The sequence below is a fragment of the Diabrotica undecimpunctata genome, chromosome 2 (assembly GCF_040954645.1).
Source record: "Diabrotica undecimpunctata isolate CICGRU chromosome 2, icDiaUnde3, whole genome shotgun sequence".
Taxonomy (NCBI): domain Eukaryota; kingdom Metazoa; phylum Arthropoda; class Insecta; order Coleoptera; family Chrysomelidae; genus Diabrotica; species Diabrotica undecimpunctata.
Window position 1 is genome coordinate 141,219,838 of NC_092804.1, and position 26,693 is coordinate 141,246,530.

General features: G+C 32.7%; 2 protein-coding genes across 3 annotated transcripts in view; one reads left to right on the top strand and one right to left on the bottom strand.

Annotated features, from left to right (window-relative positions):
- The first annotated feature begins 471 nt into the window (after positions 1-471).
- Positions 472-17,827, top strand: LOC140434954 (brachyurin-like). Its single transcript, XM_072523596.1, has 6 exons — positions 472-625; positions 1,948-2,046; positions 4,960-5,057; positions 6,274-6,440; positions 12,010-12,287; positions 17,512-17,827. The coding sequence occupies exons 1-6, from the start codon at positions 572-574 to the stop codon at positions 17,608-17,610; spliced, it is 795 nt and encodes a 264-aa protein (XP_072379697.1). The 5' UTR covers positions 472-571; the 3' UTR covers positions 17,611-17,827.
- Positions 17,828-23,026: 5,199 nt separating this feature from the next.
- Positions 23,027-26,693, bottom strand: part of pug (pug C-1-tetrahydrofolate synthase, cytoplasmic) — a 115,500-nt gene continuing 111,833 nt past the window's right edge. For both annotated transcript variants that reach the window (XM_072523597.1, XM_072523598.1), the window contains exon 16: positions 23,027-23,368. In XM_072523597.1, coding sequence (XP_072379698.1) covers positions 23,279-23,368 — 90 coding nt within the window. In that variant the 3' untranslated portion in view covers positions 23,027-23,278. The remainder of the gene's footprint in view (positions 23,369-26,693) is intronic.

Genomic DNA, 26,693 nt, shown 5'->3' on the forward strand with positions numbered 1-26,693 from the left:
AAGTGTCACTTTCGCGATATGCACGTCGCAGTTTTAACTTAATTACTATTTTGCCACATACATAAAATGGTTCATACGCGACGCACGCATTGCAAATTAACAATACAGACTGACTTTCTGCAGAATTAAAGTGCATATCTCATCCGCACCATCTCCTAGCCTTTAATCATATTCGTGGTTGTGGCAAAGTATAGGAATGACCGAGACATTATTAGTGGTGTACTTGGGTGAAAAACGAAAATTTTGCACATTCGTGATTGTCGCATTGCTTCGACGATATCTATGTATGTTATGTTATTGTGGTATACCGCATGGTTACTTCACGCGTCTCGATTTTTCGAGTCACGCTAAATAAAATTTCGGGCCCGTGCAAAACATCATATCAAGCGATAATAAGTATTCACTTCAATAATCTTAACATTGATCTACTCATTCTAATCAACTAAAATAATGTATTACCGTGAGATAAGATAAAATAAATTGTACATTCTTTTATATTATATCCTGTCTTAATAGAATTTGTGTCTCAGATACCATTATTCGCGTCTAATATTTTGATGTATACGTCAAAATGTATAACTATTACAGTGTCTATGTTGTGCTAGTGAGTAGTTGTATATATCTGGTAAGTTTGGATATATTGAATAGTCTATGTTGATTTGTTAAGTTCACATTTATTTACCAAAGGGAAGTGTTTTTTTAAAAGGAATTAAATGGAAATTGTAAACATATAACTACTAAGCATTTAATACTTTAATAACATTTTTATTCATTTTTCATATTTCTGGAAAATAAAAACTTAAAAAATTATTTAACAAAACTAAAAACACACTTGCAAAAAGTACTAAAGGAAGACTTGCAATACTTGAAAGTTGAAAATCAAATTAGAAACCCGTATTTGGGATTTCGTACGAAACAGTAGGAAATCGCAAAAGAATAATAGATAATAAAACATTTTAACCTGAAAGTTTTCTTTATATATATCATAATAAAAATTGTCCAATTAAATAAAATTTGTGAAAAAGATATTTCTAGTTCTAACCATATGGGTTTGAGATCCATGGACAGTAATCAATTTTTTCGAGTATCTTATTGATCTTAGTCAATAGATGTAAAATTAACTTGTCTTATATTAATACAGTCTTAAAATTTTGTTTTTTGATTTAGCTTGATATAATTTAAAATTTCAATAAACCCACTTTCAACTTTCTTTCAAATATTTTCTGATTTGACTGACAGAGCTCATTTTGGCAACGAAGAAACTAATTTCATCGGGGCCTAATGATGAAATTAATTCACTCTACAATTCTCTACCTGTAAATAGTGTCCTTTAACATGTAGATACTCGGTAAGTACCACTAGGTGGTACTTACCATCAATATATTCTAAGAAAATTTCCTTGGTGTATTATTGTGACGTAATATAAAATTTTAATCTTGTACGTGTTTATTCGAAATAATGTCGCTCTTATAAGTCCATTCTATATCACATCTTATCTTGTACTCATATTGTATCTTCTAGTGCTTTAGAAAATTAGTGAAACGCTTTTTTGAGAAACATATTTGTTCTTGCAGTGGCTTTGACTATCTAAAAATCGAAGATTCGTGATTACTTTAATACATCTTTTCTATTAATCACTATTTTAAAACTGTACGTCCAAGCCAGTCCATGATCTAATCCTTATTTTCTATGTTTACCGTCTAACTTTCGTTTCAATATTAGTTGCTGTTACTCATTTTTTATTAAATATTGTGTTTATATGGGATTCAGCCACAAATCATTGTAATGAAAATTTTATATTAACTAAAATTTGACTTTTCGATTCCCACAGATTCCGCAGATTTTGTGCCCTCTGGACATCAAACTCTGATTATTTTGTGTGTTTCTGTATTATTTATATGTGCATTATGAGTGTAGAGTATTTATTTAAGAGTTATATATTTTTAGTCTAATGCAGGAGAACCATCATTAGAAAACTCAGAAAAATCCAGTAACCTTGGAATTATTGATGGACAGGAAGTCGTACCTCATTCGATGCCATATATGGTAAGTGTTTGGAAAAACATTTAAACAAATAAATACTTATAGGTAATATGTTACGCGATAACATTTCTAATGAACTTCCTACGACTAAATGATATTGATAAATTTGACTAAACAACAAAAGACACACTATTCTCATTAGAGTTAGATTAGATTAGAGTAACTACATGGAAAATGTCTTGGTGCTTAATGTGTGGTGATGATGTAGTGTTCGTGTTGAAAGGAAATTGAAGAGTAAAAACTAAAACGATGGAAACAAGCTCTTGAACAAAAAGGTTTAAAGCTTAGTAGGACAAAAATAGAGCTATTAGAACGGCCATTTAAAAATGTGGTTGTTTCTATACATTAGATGATAACATTAAATAATAAAATAATTATGGAAATAAATATTTTTGAGTATCTAGGATCGATACTATAGAGTAACGAGGAAATGGAAAGTAGTAAGAAAGATTCCAATTAACTAAAAAAAAATTGTATGAAACTCACAAAATTGATGCCAAAATGAGAAATTATAGATTTAGAGGAAATAACTGCTGAATTGTTGGTTCCTAAAGACAGTAAGAGGAGAAGACCAAAGAAAATCTGTTGAGAGCTGCTTAGGCAAGACATATTTGTAGAGGGGATCTATAGACCAAAGATAAAAAATTTATGGAGAAATGTAGTTAGGGGATACTCGCATAGCAAACAAATAAAAAATATATTCGTACAAAATATTTTATATAATGCATGAAATTTAATTTAAATTTAATTTATTTTTAACTTCATAACTGCGTCATATTTAGTTAAGAAAACAAATCTGCAGAAAAATCTGTCAAGGCTCTCTGTAAAGTGTTTTCAATCTAGTTTCAAGGATCTTTAAATGTACCAGTAATGTCAATTTGATGTACTCATAAGTATTAGAATACATAACATATGACTTATTTGATATTATATTTGATATTGAAAATGTTATATCTTCCTTAAACTATACCAGCTCAAAAGGTATTGACCAAATCCCCACTAAAATAATTAAATACATTTCTTCATACATATATTTCCTGTTCTGTCTCACATCATCAACCTATCTGTCAAGGATGGCAAGTTTCCAAGTGACCTTAAAACGGAAGTAGTTAGCCCAATTTTAAAAAAGGGAGATCCATGTTTGGTTGATAATTACAGGCCAATCACTGTAAAAAGTGTACTCTCTAAGATTATCGAAAAGTATATTTACAATAAAATGTTAAATTTTCTGAATAAATATGATATTTTAAATAAATGCCAGCATGGGTTTCTTCTTAATAAATCTACAGAGAGTGCTTCTATTTCATTATCTAATTATATCCACGCTGCTTTGGATCGAAAAAGGTATGTGGGTGCACTCTTTTTTGACTTAACTACGGCTTTTGACTCTATTGACATTGAAATTACATAAATTACTGCATAAATTAGAAGCCCTTGGTTTTCGGGGTCATTTCTTGAACTGGTTAAAGTCATACTTACAACATCGTAAATTCATAGTAAAAGTCGATAATAAGAAGTCTTCTGTTTTTAATCTTGATCAAGGTGTACCGTAAGGCTCCGTATTGAGACCCTTAATATTTCTTTTATATGTCAATGATTTGATAAATTTTTTAACTGCAGATCATACAGTTCTCTATGCAGATGATTCAACAATTGTTGACGCCTCAACTGAAGTCGAACTCATATCAAAAATGAACTTGGTAGCACAGGAATTTACAACCTGGTGTAAAGGGACCTCTTTAATGGTAAATGTAAAGAAAACTATTTGTATGCAGTTCTACTCGCACAGTAAGTCATCCCATGATTATAAGATCACAGTTAGTTCTGAGGAAATACCTTTTAGTGATACAACATTATTTCTTGGTAGCATTCTAGAAAGTAATATGACATGGGATGAAAATGTTACTAAAGTCTGCAAAACAATAAATAAGGGTTACTATGCGATCCTTCAGTTGAAAACTCTATTTAATACCAATCAATTGATAAGTGTGTACTATTCATTTGTTTATTCGTATATGGCCTATAATATTGTCTTGTAGGGAAACTCTAGGAACTCTTCTAGAGATTTTATAACTCAAAAGAGAATTCTTAGATTGATATTCAATATTGATAATAGACAATCATGTCGTAAATATTTTATTGAACACAGACTGTTGACTTTCCATGCTTTATATATTTAGAAGTGTATTATTCACGTCAAAACTAAATTTCAAAATTTTACTCTCAACTCTGACTTTTATAATTACCCGACAAGACACGGGAGGTTGATAAGCGTGTGTAAACAACTCATTTGATTTTGTAGGATCTAAATTTTACAATTGTTTGCCTCTTAATATGAGAAATGAAAATAATATTCAAAAATTCAAAAATTCAAAAATTAATTAAAATCATGTTTGATCCAATTATATCTTTACAACCTAAATGATTATTTTGACTTAATAAAAGACTACAGGGAATGAGGACCGACGGGGTTCAGAGACGCTCTATATTGCATATATCTTTTTTATATTAACCTATACTTTGTTGATTATGTTTTATGTAACTATATGACTTGTCCTATACCACAATGTGATCTCATTGGATTAATAAAGAATGTTCTATTCGATTCTATTATTCATAAAAGCCGAAATTAGAGAGAACTAATCCTACTTGTGTTGACGAAACAACTGATTCGTCATGAAGGTATGTTGCATATGTTTTCTTACAGATACCAAGTACCGATTGGTGATAGGATTAGTACCAATACCAAGCGTTGCTTCAAAGTAAAAGTATCGCGTTTAGGTGTTACCTCAACGATTTGTTAACATAATTTCGACTAAAATTTTAGTCTCAATATTAAAATATAAATTCAATATAAGCTAAAAAACATACATATTAGCTTATAAACATACATTTTAGCTTAATAATTTGTTTTAGGCTGCCATTCGTACTGAAATAAATTACACCACAGTTTTATGTGGAGGATCTTTAATTAGTGATTCCTTAGTCCTGACAGCAGCTCGATGTGTTTACGGGTAAGATTATTTACTATTATATATATATATATATATATATATATATATATATATATATATATATATATATATATATATATATATATGTTCGGAAAGATTTCCGCGGTTAGTACAATTAAACTTAGAGCTAAGATTAATATTATTATAAAAATTAATATTAAACTCACCAGTCTTCCGGGTTGAACCGCGTCGATATCCATTTTGCCGAGCTTTCGACATCCTCTCTGATGTCTTCTTCAGGGCTTCCGAGGTCTCAGTCTCCCGAGCCCCCAGACACTACTACACTCACTAGTCACTTCTAGTTCACTCACTAGTTCACTACTGCATCCCGTAGTAGTGAACTAGTGAGTGAACTAGAAGTGACTAGTGAGTGTAGTAGTGTCTGGGGGCTCGGGAGACTGAGACCTCGGAAGCCCTGAAGAAGACATCAGAGAGGATGTCGAAAGCTCGGCAAAATGGATATCGACGTGGTTCAACCCGGAAGACTGGTGAGTTTAATATTAATTTTTATAATAATATTAATCTTAGCTCTAAGTTTAATATATATATATATATATATATATATATATATATATATATATATATGTATATATATATGTATATATATATATATATATATATTTATATATATATATATATTTATATATAGATTTATATTGCAATTATATGTAAAACATCATAGTTGTTTCTCACATCCCAGTTTCCACCACTTTCTATCTCGTCAGTCACCATCATCTAGATTCCTTTTGGTCATAGCTTGTCTGATGCCCTCCTACCATTCCATTCTCGGGCGTCCTCTTCTCTGCACTGGTCTCTAGTTTATCGCTTTATTTTGCCATCTATCTCCATTCATATGGCTTACATGTCCATACCGTCTTCAAGTTTTGACTTCAATGGTGTCTATGATTGTTGTCTCAATGCACATTCTTGTCCGAATCTCATCTTTTCTTATTTTATGGTGAAGTGTTAGCCTACAGCAACTTCTCCAAAAGCCCATTCTCTTGCCAGATCTCAGCTCCATAAGTTACGATGCTTTCGACTATGGTCTTATAGACTCTTTTCCTAAAAATTTAACACTAACAGATTTCATCCTATTTTCACATAATACACACACACACATATATATATATATATATATATATATATATATATATATATATATATATATATATATATATATATATATATATATATATACATGTAAATTATTTTATAGCGCTAGCGAAGTTGAGGTTACTCTAGGAGCTCATAATTTGACAGACAATGAAGACAGTCAAGTCACTCTGACTTCCACATCATTTGTTATCCATGAGGATTATAAACATTCTGGGGTACTTCACGATATTGCAGTTATTGAATTACCCAAAGCAGTAACTTTGAATGGTGAGTACTTTTTCTTTTTTGAATAGTTTTGTGATCCTTATACTTTTCAGTTCAATATGTCCGATTATTTATAACTATATAACTATAATATAACTTAACAGCAAAGCCATTTGGAACAACAGACACTGATAAAATAATATAGTAATTTTCTTCAATTTATTTAAATGAAAATTTAATTCTGTTGAAATGCAATTACAGTTTTTTTGTAATCTAATTTAAGATAATGTTTATTATTCTAACTTTCAATGCAATAATAGTTATTTATGTACCAAGGGTATTAAATAGATATTTATGCCCAGAGGGCGACGATGTTACAAACCCGAGGACCTCTGGCGCGTGGGTTTGTAGGTCGCACGATCTCAAAAATATCTTTCTTTTTCACGGTTTTATTTTGACACATTTTAAAGTATAAAAGTTTGCAAGACTGCATACCTTGAACACATACTGAGAAATGATTAATATAGTCTTCTGCAGGTCATCATGCAGGGTAGAGTCGATAGCAAAAAGGGAATAGGTAGAAAGAGGAAGAGAAATATTCGAGACTGGATAAACATCACTGTAGACGAATAATTATTCCACGTTGCAAAAGACAGAGAAGCTTTTAAAAATGTGGTCGCCAACCTCCGTTAATGAGGACGGCATAAGAAGAAAAAGATTTTGACACGTTTGACGATAGAATGTCTACTACACAAATCACCTAGTGATATGTGGTCTACTAGTAGATATATTGTCAAAATGAAATCGAATTTTCGGTTTTTTTAGAACATATTTATTTGTAGATGCAATAACAAACTATTATGACATAAAAGTTTGTATGCACCGCGGGTATTAATAGATGTATATGCCCTCAGGCGACTTAGAAACCATCGGCCAGAGGCCCTCGGGTTTGTAACATTGTCGCCCTCTTGGCATAAACATCTATTTAATACCCTTGGTACAAATAACTATTAGATAATCACTAGGTAACTTAAAGAAAGTTGCACAAAGATTCATCCTATTTTTTTTTATGGTGTAGTGAATTATGGTTATAGTGTATAGTATGGTGTAGCGGTGGCTCTCTATTTAAAAGAATTAGTTTGGGAAGATAAGTGCTCTTATATAATTAAATTAATTATCAGTAGAAAGGAAAAATTATAGATTTTATTTTAATTATATTTGAACAAGTAAAGTCTCAAAATGTCTCAAGGAAAGAAAGGTACAAGAAGCAAAAAGAATGAAGAAGATGTGGAAGTAGAAACACAACCTATACAAGAGGAGAGTTTAGTTCAAGTTTCACAAGATACTGCAGAAATGAATCCAGAAAGAGAGGAAAATGTCAATATGGCAGTTTTGATGTCATTAATGATGCAGATGAACAAGACAATGGAAGAGAATACGAAAAAAATGGAAGAGAACACGAAAGAAGTCAAAGAAGACATAAAAAAATAGAACAGAAATTGGAAGAGAATTATAGAAAATTAGAAAAGAAAATAGAAGATAATAATAATAAAATTGTAAAACAAATGGAAAAACAAATGGATAAAAAACTTGAAGCTGCAGAGAAGAAAGTAGCAAATGAAATAAAAAATATACAGCATGACTACAAGAAAAAGATAAAAAATGAGAGGACAGAAGTAAAGAGGATTATTCCATAATACATACTGAGAAATGATAAATATAGTCTTCTGCAGGTCATCATGCAGGGTAGAGTCGATGGCAAAAAGGGAATAGGTAGAAAGAGGAAGTCATGGCTGCGAAATATTCGAGACTGGATAAACATGACTGTAGACGAATTATTCCACGTGGCAAAAGACAGAGAAGCTTTTAAAAATGTGGTCGCCAACCTCCGTCAATGGGGACGGCATAAGAAGAAAAAGATTTTGACACGTTTGACAGCATTTCCGTAGCGTAGCAACATAACACGGACGATAGAATGTCTACTACACAAATCACCTAGTGGTCTGTGGTCTAGTAGATATATTGTCAAAATGAAATCGAATTTTCGGATTTTTTAGAACATATTTATTTGTAGATGCAATAACAAACTATTATGACATAAAAGTTTGTATGCACCGCGGGTATTAATAGATGTATATGCCCTCAGGCGACTTAGAAACCATCGGCCAGAGGCCCTCGGGTTTGTAACATTGTCGCCCTCTGGGCATAAACATCTATTTAATACCCTTGGTACAAATAACTATTAGATAATCACTAGGTAACTTAAAGAAAGTTGCACAAAGATTCATCCTATTTTTTTTTATGGTGTAGTGAACCTCAGATTCATTACTATGGTTTATTCTCTTGAATCGTTTGTGCTTCATTTCAGCACTAATTGTGTTTAAATAATTATTATTATGGTAATTTCAATATTAATGATAGAGGTGGATGTAGCCTTGTGTACCTCATTGCTGTTATCTACTCACACTTCTAGTAATAACAATCGGTATATGCACAGTTTTAAAATCAAAGCTTTATATGTAAAAGTTTGACTTAATGTCATTTTTGATCGGGTACCTTCGAAATTTAATTATTACACATTTGCAAATTATCAATCTGTTGGTCTCTTCTTTCATTTATAGACCGTTGAAGTGTTCGCTTGATGATTGCGCTAGTCATGAATTAGCCAGTATTCTTTCTTTTATTCTCCAAATTTTAACCAGTATGAAAATCACCATAGAAATTGTAAATGAGTGAAAGAAAACATCATCATCTTTGTCTCGACAATCCTCTGTAGATCCTGGGTCTGCTGTAAGATTTGTCACCATTCTGTTGGATTTCTGACGATGTGTATTCTAATTTTTAGTATCTCTAAGCCGTTTTTAACTCCATCTAACCATCTAATTTGCGGCCGGCCCTGCTTATTCCTATAGCTATATCTGTCATTAGCTTCTTAGCAATCGTATTGTCTGGAATTTATATAAAAAACAGGGGGCTAAAAAGTGCGAAGAATATCGAACAATCAGCCTAATGAGCCACATGTTGAAACTGTTTCTTAGAGTCATCCATGGAAGAATTTATAAGAAGTGCGAGGAACAAATATCGGACAGACAGTTCGGCTTCATTAACGCAGTGGGTACCAGAGAGGCACTTTTCGGAGTATAGGTACTGATTCAAAGATGCAGGGACGTTAACTGAGACGTATACACGTGCTTGATCGACTATGAAAAGGCATTTGACAGAGTTCAACATCAAAAGATGATAAACATTTTAAAAGAAGCAGACCTGGATGACAAAGACCTCAGAATAATTTCAGAACTATACTGGAATCAGACCGCATACATGAAAATTAACGGAGAAGAAACAGATCATATAAAAATACTACGTGGAGTTAGACAGGGATATATCCTATCGCCGTTGATATTTAATATGTACTCAGAGAAAATTTTTAACGAGGCTCTTTACGGAATAGACGAAGGCATCCTTCTAAATGGTGAAAGAGTAAACAATGTTAGATATGCCGACGACATCATGGTAATAGCAGATAGTTTAGAGGGACTTCAGAGGCTAATGGACAGAATAAACGAGTACAGTCAACAGTACGGACTAAACATTAATACCCACAAAACGAAACAAATGATTATCAGCAAGGAGAATATAAATGGAGCTCATCTCTACATTAATGGGACGCAGATAGAGAGAGTAAAACAGTATTGCTACCTGGGAACTATTATAAACGAACAATGGAGCAATGTACAGGAAATAAAGTGCCGCATAGGAAAGGCAAGAACGGTCTTTAACAAAATGAGCGCCATCTTCAAAAGTCACAACATATCCCTAGATACAAAAATGAGACATTTGAGATGCTATGTTTTCTCTGTGTTGTTGTACGGGGCGGAGGCATGGACGCTTACAGACACTACTATTAAAAAACTTGAAGCATTTGAGATGTGGCTTTATATAAGAATGCTGACAATATCATGGACAGCAAGGATCACGAACAAGGAAGTTCTAGAAAAAATGAAGAAGGAACCAGAGATTGTGTTTACGATCAAACGCATAAAATTGCAATATCTGGGACACGTTATGAGATATCAGCACCGTTACTCCCTGCTGCAGTCTATATTGCAAGGTAAAGTCAAAGGTAAACGTGGACCCGGTAGAAGGAGAATATCATGGCTGCGGATTTTAAGAACATGGTTTAAGAAAACCTCAACGGAGCTGTTTCGAGCCGCGGCGAGCAAGGTCATGATTGCCAATATGATTTCCAACATCCGAAACGGATAGGAACCAGAAGAAGAAGAAGAAGGAATTCATATTATAGGTCCAGCCCATCTAAGTCGCTATATTTTAATGAACGTTATGATATCTGGTTCATTAAAGAGTTGGTATATTTCGAAATTATATCTTTTGTGCCGCTGCCCTTGGTCGTTTATGGCTCCAAATATTTTGTGTAGTATTTACCGTTCGAATATTCACAAAAGTCTGTCACCTTTCTGCGTAAAGTTGTAGCCTTTAGTAGAGAATATTTGCAGAGATTTGCAATATATTCTTAGAAAGTATTTTGTAAGTAGTAGTTAACAGGGTTATACTTTTGTAGTTATCACACTGGAGCTAATCTCCTTTTTTATGTAACAAGCATGTCACGCCTTGAGATCATTCACAGGGCCTAGTCTCATTTTGCCAGACAAAAGGTAAAAGTTTATGCAGTGTCTGTAGCGGGCCGGCATCACTATTCTTGTAGAGCTGACTGCTAATTTGATCGGATCCTGGTAATTTATTATTTTTAATCTTTTTAATGGCTTGGGCAACCTCTTTAATGGCAGGTGGTCTTCCGTTTGGCTTATTTCGATCTGCTAGGGTATTATCTGTTTTTTCGATACTATGGTCATCAAATAAATTTTGCGTCGAAAAATTCAACTCATCTGTTCAAGATTGAGGCTGTAAAGAGTATTTCCTTCTTCTTCCTTACAGTCTTCTATTTTTGGCTTAAACTTTGCTTATTTTGTTTAGATTTATGTGGAGCTTTTGAGTTTCGTTTTTATTTCTTAGCCATTCTGTAGAGCAGTGAGACAGCTAACTGATTTTTCTCAAATTACCTTTTTTTTTCTTCTATGTTATCTTTTTTCTTCTCTTCTTAGGGTCGGTTATTCATATTTTGCCCTTCTTGTGCATCCAGCTTGATATCTCTTTGGATATGCTGTATTTTTGTTATCTGTTGCTTCTTAGCACTCCTCGTCAAACCATTCGTTTTGTTTAACTGGTTTGGTTTTCCCAATAGTTTAGTTGCCTTCTGAGATATTACGTTTTTACATTTTTTCCACAATTCCTCCACATTTTCACCTGCCTCCAGGCTCTCCATTTCCTTATCCATTTGTGTCCTATAGAAGAAATATTAGTATTAATTTTGAACATACAAAGTAAGGTATGTTTCTTTTCAAAAAGATGTTTTCCCCAAATTCTTTCACAAATATATCTGCTAATAATGAAGATAATAGTATTTATGTGACTACGATATTTATGTTTAAAATGACTATATTTGATTAGCTTCGGTCATAAGATCCTACTTAAATCACCCTTATAAGTATACGGATTTCTTTATTTTTGTTAATTTGATAATTGTTTCATGTTAATCGAAGTCGTATTATTCTAGATAATATTGCCACTGTAAAGTTACCAGAACTTACAGATATTAGCAAAAGCTATGAGGAACTAGAAGCTTCAGTTGCCGGATGGGGAAGAGTAAATGATGCAGAACAAATAAATAGCGACGTTTTGCTGTATCAAAATTTTACCATTATTCCAAACATAATGTGCGAGCTTTCTTATTTATTTCAAATACAATCGAACCAACTTTGTACATCAGGAGTATCGGGAAAAAATATTTGCTTAGGAGATAATGGAAGCCCTTTGGTTTTAAATGGTGTACAAGTAAGTTCTATAAAAACCGTAATTGTTTAGAGGATATATTGGTACTATGTTTAGTTTCAATCCTAAGCTTTCCAATTCTAAGTTTTAAAAAAATATTCTAGAATCCTATAATGAATTAATTCCCATTACATATTAATTATAAAGTAATTAGAGAGTAAAATGTCACAGGAAAATTTTATAGTTCTTAGACAACATTTTCTCCATTTGATCAGCTAAAAAGAAATTACTTCTCATGGTACAGAACATAGAATTTGTTTAATTACTATTTAAATGAGAATAAGCCACAATTAAAGGTTAAAATACTTTTATTGACGTTTCAATTTCCACTTCGGAAATCGTTCTCAAAATACAAACATTAGTAAATTAAACAAATTTTGTTTTTTGTTACTTAGTGAGAAATTCTTTTAATAATTTAATTTTATCTGACTCATCTATATTGACAATTCAGACATACATTATACATTTTAAAGTAGACGACTTTAAAATGATATTGCCAATATTGTTGAGTTGCATTCCTGGGACGACTTTACTTATAAGATAGTTCATTCGATTACATGAAATCAACTTTAACTTGAGAATATCCGTCAGAAAAGATCATAACATGCAATTAGTCTTTAAAAAGACAAATACATGCCATGATGACAGTAAAATTCTTCTGTTAGTGATTTCATAGTAAATTATGAGGGAAAACCCAGGAAAAAACCTCATAATACTATCCCGACATGGTAAGTATTTGATCGTGCATTTAGTTTACCTTCAATAAACATCAAATTCCGATTTTATATGTTTGTTATTTAAAAAACATAAATAATACATTCTCTATATGTTACTGACTTACCAATACTGGTATTTTCCTTTTAATAACTTCCTCTTTCAATATGGGTAACCAGATTCTACTACATTCTGCCGAGGAATTCGCGACACAATTGGTCTCATTTAGCATAATTAGAGCCGCTTCTTTGATTTTTAAGTTTTTAGTATTTAAGTATTTAGACCGACAATAGGAAAATATAGTAAACACAATGAAACTAATGAGAACGGACAATTCCTAATAGATTTCGCAAGAGAAAAAAAATATGATCATAATGAGCACATATCTCGAAAGAAAGGAAATACACAAGAAAACATGGATATCGCCAGATAGAAAGACTAAAAACCAAATAGACCACGTGCTCAGCGAACAAGAAAAACAGCAATGTAAAAAGGAGATAAGAACATACAGAGGACCAGACGCTGACTCAGATCATTACATAGTGGGCATCAAAATTAAGTAACTGATACCAGAAAACAAAAACAAAATAAAAGAAAAGGAAAGAAATGGATAAATATCCCAATTCGATTAGCAACAAAGAAAGAGAGCTAAAGAGAGGAAAGAGAACTAAAAAGATACAAATAGAAGAGCAAACTGAGAACAAATGGGAAAACATAAAGCGTAATGAACAAAGCAGCAAAAGAATGTAATAAACAAGAGAATAAAAAGAGGAAAGACTGGTTCGACATAGAGTGTGAAAAAGAAATAGAATTAAGAAATTCATTAAGGATGGAAATGATCACGAAAGAAACAACAGAGACAAAGAATAGATCTATGGAGCAAAGACAAAAAGTAAAGAGGGTGTTGAAAGAAAAGAAGAGAAAACACACAGAAAATAAGCTAAAAGAAATAGAAGAGAATTACAGAAATAAAGAAATAAAAAACCTATATCAAGGTGCTAGAAATGAAAAAAGAGGTTTTCAACAAAAACCCATATTCGTTAAAAACAAAGCAGGAAATATTATAAGCGGTGAAGCAGAAATAGTAGAAAGATGGGAAGAGTATTTTGATGAATTACTAAATGGCAATAATAAGTCAAAAGAAAGAGATTTTATGGAAGCAGAAGCAAGAATCGAACACTTAGAAGACATAGAAGATAATTCACCCAGCAAAAAGCAAATCGAGGAAATCATAAAAAATCTGAAAAACAACAAATGACCTGGAAGCGATAACATAACAGCAGAGATGATGAAATATGGTGGAAAACTGCTAAATGATTGGATATACAAGATCATAAAAGAGATATGGATAAAAGAACGAACACCAGAAGATTGGAAGGAAGCAATTATTTGCCCATTACACAAAAAAGGAGACAAAACAGAATTCAGTAATTACAGAGGAGTAGCGTTACTAAATACCGTATATAAAATCCTATCAAAATCCATAAAGGATAAGCTAAAAAAAGAAGTTGAAAATATAATAGGCGAATATCAGTGCGGATTTAGACGAGGGAGAAATACAACGGACCAAGTATTTGTAATCAGAGAATTGCAAGCAGAAAACTATGAACACAACTTACCAACGATAGCGCTATTCATCGACTTCCAGCAAGCATACGATAGAATAAAGAGGAAGAAATTAAAAGAGACCCTTGAGGAACTGGGAGTTAGCAGAAAGTTGCGTAACATGATACATTTTACTTTAGAGAATACAGAAAACAGAGTCAAAGTAAACAATCATGTATCGGACAAATTTATAATAAACGAAGGATTAAGGCAGGGCGATCCTTTGTCATCATTACTCTTCAATTTATGTCTAGAAAAAATAATGCGAGAAGCGATAATCAATAGAGAAGGACTCCTATATCATAAAAGACACCAAGTTTTGGCACTTGCAAATGATGTAGTGTTGCTGACAAGAGGAAAAAAAGAGCTACAGTAGATAGTACAGAGAATAGTAAAAGCTGCAAAGAAAATGGGACTTTACATAAATGAAACTAAAACAAAATGTATGCAGTGGACAGATGATCAGTTCAGGGATGGACAAAAGTTTAAAGTAGAAGTAGAAAAAGGATCATCATACGAATTCGAAATGGTAAAAAGAGTTACATACCTTAGTGCAATAATATTACGTAAACCTAACATTAAAGAAAAAATACAAGCTACAATAATGGCAGGCAATAGATTTGTACACGCTCTTAGTGGAATGTTGAAAAGCAAGTTTTTATCAAGAAAGGCAAAAATACAGTTATACAAAACAACTATACAACCAATAGTAACATACTGCAGTGAGACATGGACAAAAAATGAACAAAATTTGCTTTAGATATGGGAAAGGAAAATCCTGAGGAAGATATATGGAGGAATAATAAGGGACGGTTTATGGATAAGAAGATCAAATGATGAGTTAAAGGAATTAAATAATCAACCTAATATAATAGGAGTCATAAAGGCACAGATACTAAGATGGTGAGGTCACCCAGAAAGGATACCGAACACGAGGTCTCCAAAAAGGGTACTAAACGACACTATAGCTTCAAAAAATAGAAAAGGAAGGCCAAAAAATAGATGGAATCAAGAGATAGAAAAAGATATGGAAAAAATTGGACTAGAAGGCCAGAAAAGAAAAATAAATAACAAGAAGGAATGGAGAAAAATCACATATCGAACCAGAGAAGAACTCAGTACATAAAGAAAAGCGAACATGAAGAGAGAACAATCTTTTCAAACCATGGGCCTCTAAGGCTTTTAGTGCTATTGTATATATATCGAATTCCACCAAAACACCACCCTCTAAATTAATTTAAGACCGACACTACTTCAAAATCTCAAATAGGGACCCCTCTTTTTTTATTGCAAATTTGGATTCTTCGTGCAAAAATAAATATCATTTACTTGGTATATCCTTTGAAACACTTTGATATCATAAATAGGAACCCCAATTTTTTTGAAGCGGATCCGGATTATGCAAAAAATTCTTTAAAAACTGTATTCAGTGTCATAAAAATTAGTTTGCAGACTTCTTATGTGTGTTAGTTTTTCTGTGATTACAGAGCCTTCTATTGCGAATCTAAAAAAAATCCAGATAAAACTTGTTTACTTTTTTACGTAGAAACTTAATATACAATAAAAAATGTGGTTTTCTATTCAAAGATTTCAAAGTTACCCGACGCCCATCCGCAGGAGATGGAGGTGGGGTCATTTTTGGTGCTATTCAATAGATTAAAAAAAATATATATTAAAAACGTATTTTTTGTTTTTTTTTTATTTGAAACTTTATTTTTCGAGATATAAGACTGTTTCTACAATTTTCTTAGGGTTGTTCTGAAGCTATTTTCTTGTGGCATCTTAAAGCAATTACTATATTAATTCCTATCAAAATAGTAATTTCTTAGGTTACCAGGATAAATCTTTTTTCCAATTATAACGCATATCTATCAACAATTTGAAAATGTGTTTCGAATAAAAGTTACTTAGTTTTAGGAATCCAAATCTCCAATCAAAAATGGAGGTTCTAAATTAAGATTGCAAATTTAACTTAAAATGATCTATTCCTATGTTTTGTCAACAAAATCGTCCTAAAAATGTCGCAAATTTACAAGGATAATTTAATATTGAATTTCTTAACAAAAGGCATATTTCATATTTAATTTTTCGATGTCGCCGATTTGAACTTCGTCCATAAGCGTAGAACAACTTTTTTCTAAACTTACCAGTTTTTCGAATATGAAAAAAAAATTTGTTTATCAGCAAAAAATTGCAATGTTTTTGTAATTAAGTTTTGCAATGTTCAAAATGGTTTTTTTTTATTTTTTTAATTTCTTTTGATGTATAACTCTCTCTCTCTCTCTTTCTCTCTCTATCTCTCTCTTTCTCTCTCTCTCTCTCTCTCTATTGCTTATGGTGTCCATGGAATCATTGTTAGTTGATTTTTTTCTGACTTGAAAAAAAGTTGTTTGGGTTAAACAAATTGAATAACTTTTAAACTACCAGATGAATTACTCTGAAATTTTAACCACATTTTTAACACTATAAGACCCAACTTTCCACGCAATATCACGGTTGTAGGTACAGGTTTTTTACTATAGTTATTAAAATTTTATTAAAAATTAGTAATTCTTAGGTTTTTTACAGCTTTCTAATCAACAAATTAGTTGAGTAACATTCTTAAAACGGTGCATTTATGGCCTTAAATTGTCAATAATTTAAAAAGTCCACCGAATCCACTGCAGGAAACATAGTTTGGTTATCGAGATCCATAAAACTCAAAAAACTTGTCAGATACCTGGCTGGGTCATAATCCCCAACATAATACTCTCTTACCTTATTTCTCTGAACTATTGATTTCTGAAACAAATAATTTATATGGATGACTTACATTTCAATTACAATAGGGATTGTTTTCATGTACACGTACATTTTTACTATGTACTACTTATTTCTGCTTTACTGATTACACACTTAATGGTTTTAGATTGGCATTGCTTCCTATGGTAGCGTGTTTGGATGTTCGATGGGATTCCCTGGTGTTTTTACCAGAGTCACTAGTTATTTAGGATGGTTAATGCTCTAAGCATTTCAATATCCTCAACGACTAGTATACAGAATGGTTCATAGTGAATGGATATTATTTTACCTACCGATCCTGTAAAGTAAAAATAAAATAATAATAGGTACTGAGATGCAGCTGTAACCATAATTGAGTAATGTTTTTGAACATATTATTAGAAACATAAATAAAAATGTAAAAGTGAAAGTGCTCACTTCTTTAATAAAATAATTTAGTTTTTCAGGTCAATTTTCTTCAATAATTTTTGTAGAGAACAAAATGGCCTGGTTAGTTTTAATAAACAACATTTTCAGCTATATTTTCCATAATTCTTACTCAAGTTTTAATAATTTAAAGTCCACAATAGCTTTTTTGTGATCTCAAACATATTTATTGGGCCGAAATCCGGAGCAATTTGTCCAAAGGAAACTCTCCCATAACCTATTCAGCAGTTTCACGAAGCATTCCAGTAATTTCTTACTACGAGTATTATTCGCAGGTAAAATTATTTTTTATGAATCACCCCGTATGCATGTATTTTTATATTTAATATAAATAAACGACAAGGTTTGTAGTTTTCTTATAAAACTACTCCATTCTTCTTTTATTAAAAATGTTATAAAAATGTATTTTTTTGTTTTATTAAAATGTTGGATATTACCCATTAGATTTTAAAATAATGTTTGTGTGGCTTGTTCACATCCAAGATACGGGCAATTATTCTGCAGAAAAGTCTACTTATATATTTTTTCACTACATGTCATGATGCATCAGCCAATTTAGTTTTTTATAAAGTACAACAACGTATAGATACAGCTCAAAATCTTATGATTTATAAAATTGCTGAATATAACTCTAGTGTATTAGCTGATCGCATTAGTTATGACAAATCTCAGGTGTGCGAGGTCTTTCGTTTACTTGGCGTTCAACGGGAGGAATCAACCATATTACATATTATCCGAGTTGGCAAAGTGTGCAGTTACAATCAAGCTAGACCAGTCAAAGTTATATGTAATTCTAGTATGGTGAAATTGGGTCTTAAGTCTAGTAATAAACTTCGAAATACTGTTTATAGAATCTCTAAGGATCAAACTAAGATAAAGCAAGACGCTTATAAGGCAGCTAAAAGGAACTAGATGAAAGAAAATCTGTTGGCGATGAAAATCTATGCATTAGATACCGCAGTGGTGTTCTTATAGTTTGTGAAGTTAACCAACAAAAAAACTAGTATCATTCCCATTAACAGATTTTTATCAAAACGTTGTAGGCATTCGTACGAAGATTTCCAAGATCCAGAAAAGTATTTTCTATTGCTCGTACAATATGATTATTTTAGTGGAGAGTAACTTAAGTGATAACATAACTGATTCTGAAATTAAATGTGATGGTTTTAGTATCTACACATGTGATAGATACCAGAGAAATGGTGCAATGTTGAGCATAAACCATTAGCATTCATGAAGGTTGGTTGAACTTTAAACAAATATATCTTATGTCAACTTAATGAAGTCAAGTTTGTGGTCGGTGGTGTCTACATACCTCCACAATCACCTCGCAACTGGCATTGTCAAACTGTGGAAAATGTTCTGTAATACTCAGCACAGGATATCTATGTTTTTGGTGATTACAATGGGGCAAAAATGATGAATTTGGTATGATAGTGAATTGTCCTGCAGGTGATCCAGCTGTGAATATTGCTCAAGTCTTTGGTTTTTTAAATTTGTGCCAACATAATAATATTCCCAATAAGTCGTAATGTATTTTTGGATTTAGTTTTTTCTAATATTAGGGAGCTAATTATCTTAGAAGCTAGAGATCCCCTTGTAGATCCTAGCATCCATCATGTGGGTTATGAATGTTGCTTAAACCTCGATGTAAAAGAAACAAATAGAAATAAGTTGGTTTTTGATGAGTTATTTTATGATTTTCGAAATGGCGATTACATATCGCTTAACAACTTCCTTGCTTCCATAGACTGGCAGGTATGTATGTTTAATGATATTGATGTTGCTGCAAAATTATTCTATGAAGCTCTTTTTATGGGTTCTCTAATGATCTTAGAAGACTGACTTTGAGGAAAAAACATGTTCACTATATTTATGTTAATAATCGTTCTGATGATGACTATATTAGATTTTCCCACCTAAGAGCTGAATGTAAACAACTATCTGAAATTTGCTTTAGCAACTATATACAGTGATGAGTGCCTTAAGAACCAGCAAAATAACGCAAAAGATAGAAAACATAACACTTTGTGAAATAAAAAGAGATGAAAGTAGTAGAGGTGGGAAATTATCGATAGAAACCTCTAATTTACATTAAATTACATTAAGACTATCGATAATGTTTGTATTTTGAGAACGATTTCCGAAGTGGAAATTGAAACGTCAATAAACGTATTTTAACCTTTAATTGTGGCTTATTCCCATTTAAATAGTAATTAATCTAAAATGCCACAAGAAAATAGCGCCAGAACAATATTAAGACTATCAATAGTTTCCCACCTTTAGACGTTAGCTTATGAGCTATTTAGTTGACTCAGTCATAATATTACAAGTATGACGTCGAATATTTACATTTTTTAAATTTCGCGTTAAGTAAAAACTGATTAAAGGCAATAAAGCAAATGTAAGTAAACAGTTTAATTAGTAGTAATTTGATAATTAATTCTGTGTTGACGAATACAGAATAACAAGCTATGATAATTCTGTATTGAGAAGAGTGTATGCGACGTCTCAAATCATAGTTTATTATTGATCAATACTTTAATTTTGAATAAAAAATACTCCTACTTAAACTGTTTTTACTTACATTACGTGGTACGTATTACTATGACTGAAGTCAACCAGCTCATAAGCTAACGTCTAAAGGTGGGAAATTTTCGATAATTCTAATGTAATGTAAAGTAAATTATAGGTTAATATCGATCATTTCTCACCTCTACTACTTTCATCTCTTTTTATTTCACAACGTATTATGTTTTCTATCTTTTGCGTTATTTTGCCGGTTCTTAAGGCACTCATCCCTGTATAGATAATGGCCTAAAAAATTATCCAAAATCATTTTGGAAGTACATTAATGATACGCGATCTAGTCATAACCTATCTAACTCCTTATTGTATCAAGTCTAATCTGAAACTAATAATTAAGACATAGCTAATTTATTTATGTACTTCTTCAAACTGTGTATTCACCAAATAACAATAACCTTTATGCACCCATCCATCCGTAAAATAGCAACTTTAGTACAAATATTTGTCCTTCTAAGTTTACCATGAACGATATTTTTAATGGCATAAATGAGCTGCCCAATAAGCTTACTGCTGGCCCAGATGGAGTGACTAATTTGTTATTAAAAAAGTATGTCTGTACCCTTGTAATGCCGTTTGATATATTGTTTAATAGATCTCTGGAACCTCTATGGTTCATTATTCATTGAAAGAAAGTTATGTTGTTTCTATATTTAAAAATGGTCATAAAAACAACATTGAAAATTATCGTAGCATTTGGATACAATAAGCTAAGCTCTTCGACTATCTTATAGCAAAGCAACTTTCTAGGTTCTGTATCTGTAGAGTAGGGAGGGCGAGTTAAGTTTCACAGCACTTAGGCCACAATAGACCCATTGTGCATCCTCCCAGGAAGCTGTCACCCTTAGCTCATTGTCCATCCTGTCAATTCTAGGAAGGTGGACAAGTCACCAGGAGACATCTCTCTTATGTGGCCAGGTGTGGGCCAGGACTCGCCGAAGCGTACTCTCGTATTAACGATAACTCTGGGCATTCACATAGGACATGCTCTACAGTTTCGTCTTCTCGTTCACACTTCCTACATAGAGGTGTGTCTGCTAGCCCCAGTGTATGGAGGTGTTTGCTTAGTTGACAATGACCAGTTAAAAAACCAACTGCCAAACGTAGGTTTTTCCTGGTCATTCCCAAGTACTTCTTAGATGTTGACTCTTCAATGTTACTTGGTGTTACCCTGGCAAGTTTACATTCTTTCCCTTCTTCCCATCTTTTTACGGTTTGCGCATGGGAGTGACATTTGACAATTTCCGCGATAGTTGTAGTTGACCAACCAAAAAGATCTCCAGGTCCTAAGAGTCTTAGGCCTGCCGCCTTCCTAGCTAATTGGTCAGCAATGCGGTTGCCTTTATTCCTATTGTGTCCTTTAACCCACCTCAGGATGATGGTATTACCATGCGAAGCTTGGGTTAGTGACTTGTGACACTCCATTACTAAACCTGATGTGACACGTGGTCTATTCAAGGTTAGTAGCGCTTGTCTGCTATCTGTGCAGATGATTATAGTTTTACCTGCTATACCTTTTTGGGTTATCTCTTTTGCGGCTATGGAGATACCAGTCAGTTCTGTCTGAACTACGCTGGCATTTTTGCCCATACCCCACTTTATTCTTAGGTTCAGTGATCTGGAGTAGGTATATCCCGCATCCTGAGCCTTCTTTCATTTTGGAGCCATCGGTGTATATGCAATAGGCATTTGCCACGTTTGTCTCCATATACTGTCCTGTTTCAATTTTGTAGGGTTTGTTAAAGACAAACTTTTGTTCAATTGAGTCGCAGCCTGCCTGTAGAAGTGGTAACGCATCCAACTCTTCTCGCCAGAAACGAGTTCTCAATTGTCCCATTCCTACATAAGTTTTGCACCAGCTGAGCGCAGTCGCATCATTGTCACTAGCGCCACCTCTTTGACATATATATCTAGAGGCGTGATGCCAATGATCAACTCCATTGCAGCAGTTGGTGTTATTTTCATGGCACCTGTTATATTTATGCAAGCCATCCGCTGAATATGGTTTAGTTTGTTAATCGCTGTTGCCTGTAGCACTTTTGGTACCCAAGCAATAGCTCCGTAAGTTAGCATTGGCCTAATGACAGCGGTGTAGACCCAGGCGATCACCCTGGGCGTGAGGCCCCAGGTGCGTCCGACCGTTCGTCGACACTGCTCATAGGCAATATATGCTCTTTTAGCTCTACCATCTAAGTGTGAGTTCCATGTTAACTTCTTGTCAAGGGTAATACCAAGGTACTTCACCTCGTCAGAAAAATTTAGACTGTAGAACTTTCTAGGTTATGTAAAGGCTTAATATTTCAATCACATGATTTTCATAGCAAAAAATCCACTGTAACAAACTTGGTTTGCTATCAATCTGATATATTATCTTAAATGGAAGACCGTAAACAGGTAGATGCAATATACACAGATTTTTCCAAAGAATTTGATCGTGTGAATCACCAAATAATTCCTGAAAATTAATATTTTAATGGATGTGCTACAGTTAGTACTTTAATTATCTGTTTCGTTTTCCATGCCTTGTATGTGTCAGGATATTTTGTAGTATTGCAGTAACAAATATTGTAATGTTTTTTATCCAATAAGAACAACACAGTCATTAAGTAATGGTATTAAAAATACATAGGTAGGTAGGTACTTTTATTAACAAATATTATTATTACACATATCACTCACAAAATGCAAATGTTTAAAATCTAATACAAAAAAGGTTCTCAAGAAAAACATTTAAAAAGTTTTTCTGAGCAATATAACATTTTCAAAATTATAAAAAAAAATTAATTTTGTAAAAATCTGATCACAAAAATGTTTTACTTTTATAAGGCAACTTTTTAATATTACATATTATGTAGACGAGATATTCACATTCAATAATGCTATTAGAACAGTCCTTCAATTTCTCCAGTTTCAATGTTTAGATCTATGTCGTAAATGGCTGGTCTTGTTGGTAATCCTGGCATACGGGTAATCTGCAAAAAAATTAAATAACAAACTTAATAAAAGTCAATACTATGAACATAATAGGAGATTCTATGAATTTTCAAAAGAACTTTATCGTTACTACATACTTTTACCTACATTTTTTAATCCTAGTGTGTTTGACCAACGATTAAATCAACTAAAACGATAATGTGCTAAGAAGTAAAGATAAAAAAAATTAACAAACGTTCCAACATTAGGATGTTTATAAGCCGTAATTAGGGATACTGGGTAGATTGCAGCTAATAACAATCAAGTATATAAGAATTTAGATAAACGAAGATAACTCAATATAAATCTAAAAGATTTAATGACAGATGCTACATCTAAAAACTAGAGAAGTGGAGGACAATTATATAAAACAAAGAAGGCATTATAAAACAAACTATAAGAAATAGAAGAAAATTACATCATCATCATCATATAACGGGGGTCCTACTGCGATTGCCGCTTCCCGCATTTCAGCCTCCATCTTTTCCTATCTCTTCAATCTCCCTCTTCTAAGCCTCTAGATTGCATTGTTTTTGTAATTTCTCTTCTCCAGGAATTTGGTGGTCTTCCCCTTTTCCTTCTTTCTGGCGGAACATACATTAAGGCTTTCTTTGGCCACCGCTCCTCCTCCATTCTCATCACGTGACCATACCATTGTAATTGCCTTCCTTGTATTCTATCTGAAAGAGTATCTCTAATTCCTGTACGGTTTCGTATTTCCTCATTCCTGATTCTTTCCATTCTCGATACTCGACATGACCTTCTAAGATAATCCATTTTCACAACGTCTACTTTATCTCGTTCATTCTTTGTCATCGTCCAACATTCGGCACCATATGTGGTAATTGGTTCTACAATTGCTCTGTATACGCGAAGTTTGGTATGCATCTTTATTTTATTAGACCACAGTAATGAATTCAGTATTCGGATGCATTTTTTCTCTTGGGTTATTCGGTTTTGTACATCTATCTTAACTCTGCCATCTGCTGATATGATGCTTCGTAGATATTTTTACTGGTTGCAGCCTTTTATGACTGCGTTTTCAAGCCTCAGATCTGTGGTATTTCCTCCAATTTTTAAATATTCTGTTTTGCTTATGTTTACAGTAAGCCCCCATTTGGCATATTCCTCAAATAATTTTCGATTCATATAATTTATATCTTCCTTATCGGTTGCAACCACCACCTGATCATCTGCAAACAACGATGTATACAGAGTTTCTTGTCCCACTTCGATGCCCATAAATCTACATTTATTTCTCCAATTCCTCAATGCTTCTTGGACGTATATTTTAAAGAGTGTCGGTGACAAACAGCATCCTTGCTATAGGCCTTTAGTGACTTTAAATTCAATTGAGGTTCTGGTTCCAATTTTTACACAACTAACTGCATTTTCGTACAATTTATATATCGCTCGAATATACGTCGAATCCAATCCGGACCTTTTGGGGACCTCAAACATTTTCTTTAACGGGACACTATCATATGCTTTCTCAAGGTCTATAAATACCAAATGGGTCTCTCTACTTCTTTCGACACGCTTTTCAATTATTTGTCGTAGGATAAATATATTATCAAGGCAGGATCTCCCAGTACGAAAGCCGCTTTGTTCTTCAATATCTTGTATCTGTCTTTCAACCCTCTTCTTTAATATTCTGCCGTACAACCGGCCCACAGAGCTCGTCACACTAATACCTCTATAATTGAAACAGTCTCTTTTATTCCCTCTCTTATATATGGAGCTTATATAAGATTTATTCCCATCTTTAGGAATTTCCTGCTCTCCACACATACATTTATTGAAAAGGTCTACTATTAATTCTAAAAGTGCAGTCGGCCCATATTTAACCAGCTCTATGGGAATGTCTCAAGGCCCTGCGGCTTTTCCGTTTTTAACCTCTTTTAAGGTTTCCGTCAATTCAGATAATGTTATTATAGGGATTTCCTGTCTTTCGTCTCTGTTGTCTATTAATTCCCTTATCTTTTCCCATCTTTACTCTACTCTATCCTCTTTCAGCAGTTTCGTATAATATTCTTCCCATTCATTTAACTTTATGAGAGAAATGTTGTCTTCATTTTTCTCATTTTTCCTAAACTGTTTTAATGTTTTCCAAGCTTGCGCCACTTTTGTTCCACCCATAAATCTGTCCAGTTCATCACACTTAGCCTCCCAGTTTATATTTTTCGCCTTATCCACGTCTTTTTTAACTTTTGTATTCCATTTAGCGTATATTTCTGTCTTGAGGATCTTTGGATTGAAGCCATATGTGATATGCTTAGAAAAGCTATGAGAAAATTACAAAATTAACTAAATTAGAAATTTATACCAAGGTATTAAAAATGAAATAACAGAATATAAATTTGCAGCTGGTCATTATAAACAAAAAAATGGGCAAGTAATCGTAGATTTTCGATAGATGAAACGATGAAAGATATATTAAATGAAACTGATAATATAAAGTACTAAAATAAGAAAATAATAAATCGACCAATGAAAACACATAAACAACAAAACAAATTAAATATTCCTGCTAAAATTAGATTAAGTAACTTGGTTATCATGTCATTATTAAAAAATAAATTATGTTGCATCAAAATAATTGGTTAAATTCTTTTCAATATAAAAGTGAGTGGTATACATACAACATACAAAAATGATTTCCTAATAAACCATGGTTTGACAAATCCCATATAGTCCATCTAATTTACTTACCGTTGCACGTCATTATCATTGACAGAGATCAAAGTTGACATAGTTGCCAAAGTATAAAAAAATCCTGAATCCATTTTAAATCAAATAGGTCACATAATTATTGCAAAAGTGGATTATACAACAAAACAAATTAATATTTAATGTAAATAAATAGAAACAAAACCAGAGTTAAAAAATAATCTTGTTAACAACAATTTGGGTCGCTTGTATGCGTCGTATAAAGATGTAAAATGAAATACTTAAACAAAAACAACACACTTTTTTCATTACTTATTAACATTAGTCAACACAGCAAATGTCAAATAAGTGTTACCAATTTATGCCAAAATATCACTTTCGTTCGATTACAGTTACAGTGTGTTCAAACAAATGTTATTCATAAAAACACTTTATAATGCATTTATACAAATTAAATGAAACATATTATTGTGCATTTCTTTAAGTTAACATTAATAGAAATCTTTAATTATTATTTCTACGCGTATATAATAAAATATATCTAGTGGCTGCAATGCCAATGTACTCGGCAAAGTGATTCTAAAAAAGAACACACCTACCGCCTAAATATTTCGTGTTGGTATCATGTGACCTCACGGGCTATGACGCGGATGA

Bases quoted from the DNA above. Each gene is read 5' to 3' on its own strand.
- LOC140434954 (XM_072523596.1), top strand. From the start codon at position 572: ATGTATAACTATTACAGTGTCTATGTTGTGCTAGTGAGTAGTTGTATA. The intron at 626-1,947 runs GTAAGTTTGGAT...ATATATTTTTAG, and splicing joins TGAGTAGTTGTATATATCTG to TCTAATGCAGGAGAACCATC. The intron at 5,058-6,273 runs GTAAGATTATTT...ATTATTTTATAG, and splicing joins GCAGCTCGATGTGTTTACGG to CGCTAGCGAAGTTGAGGTTA.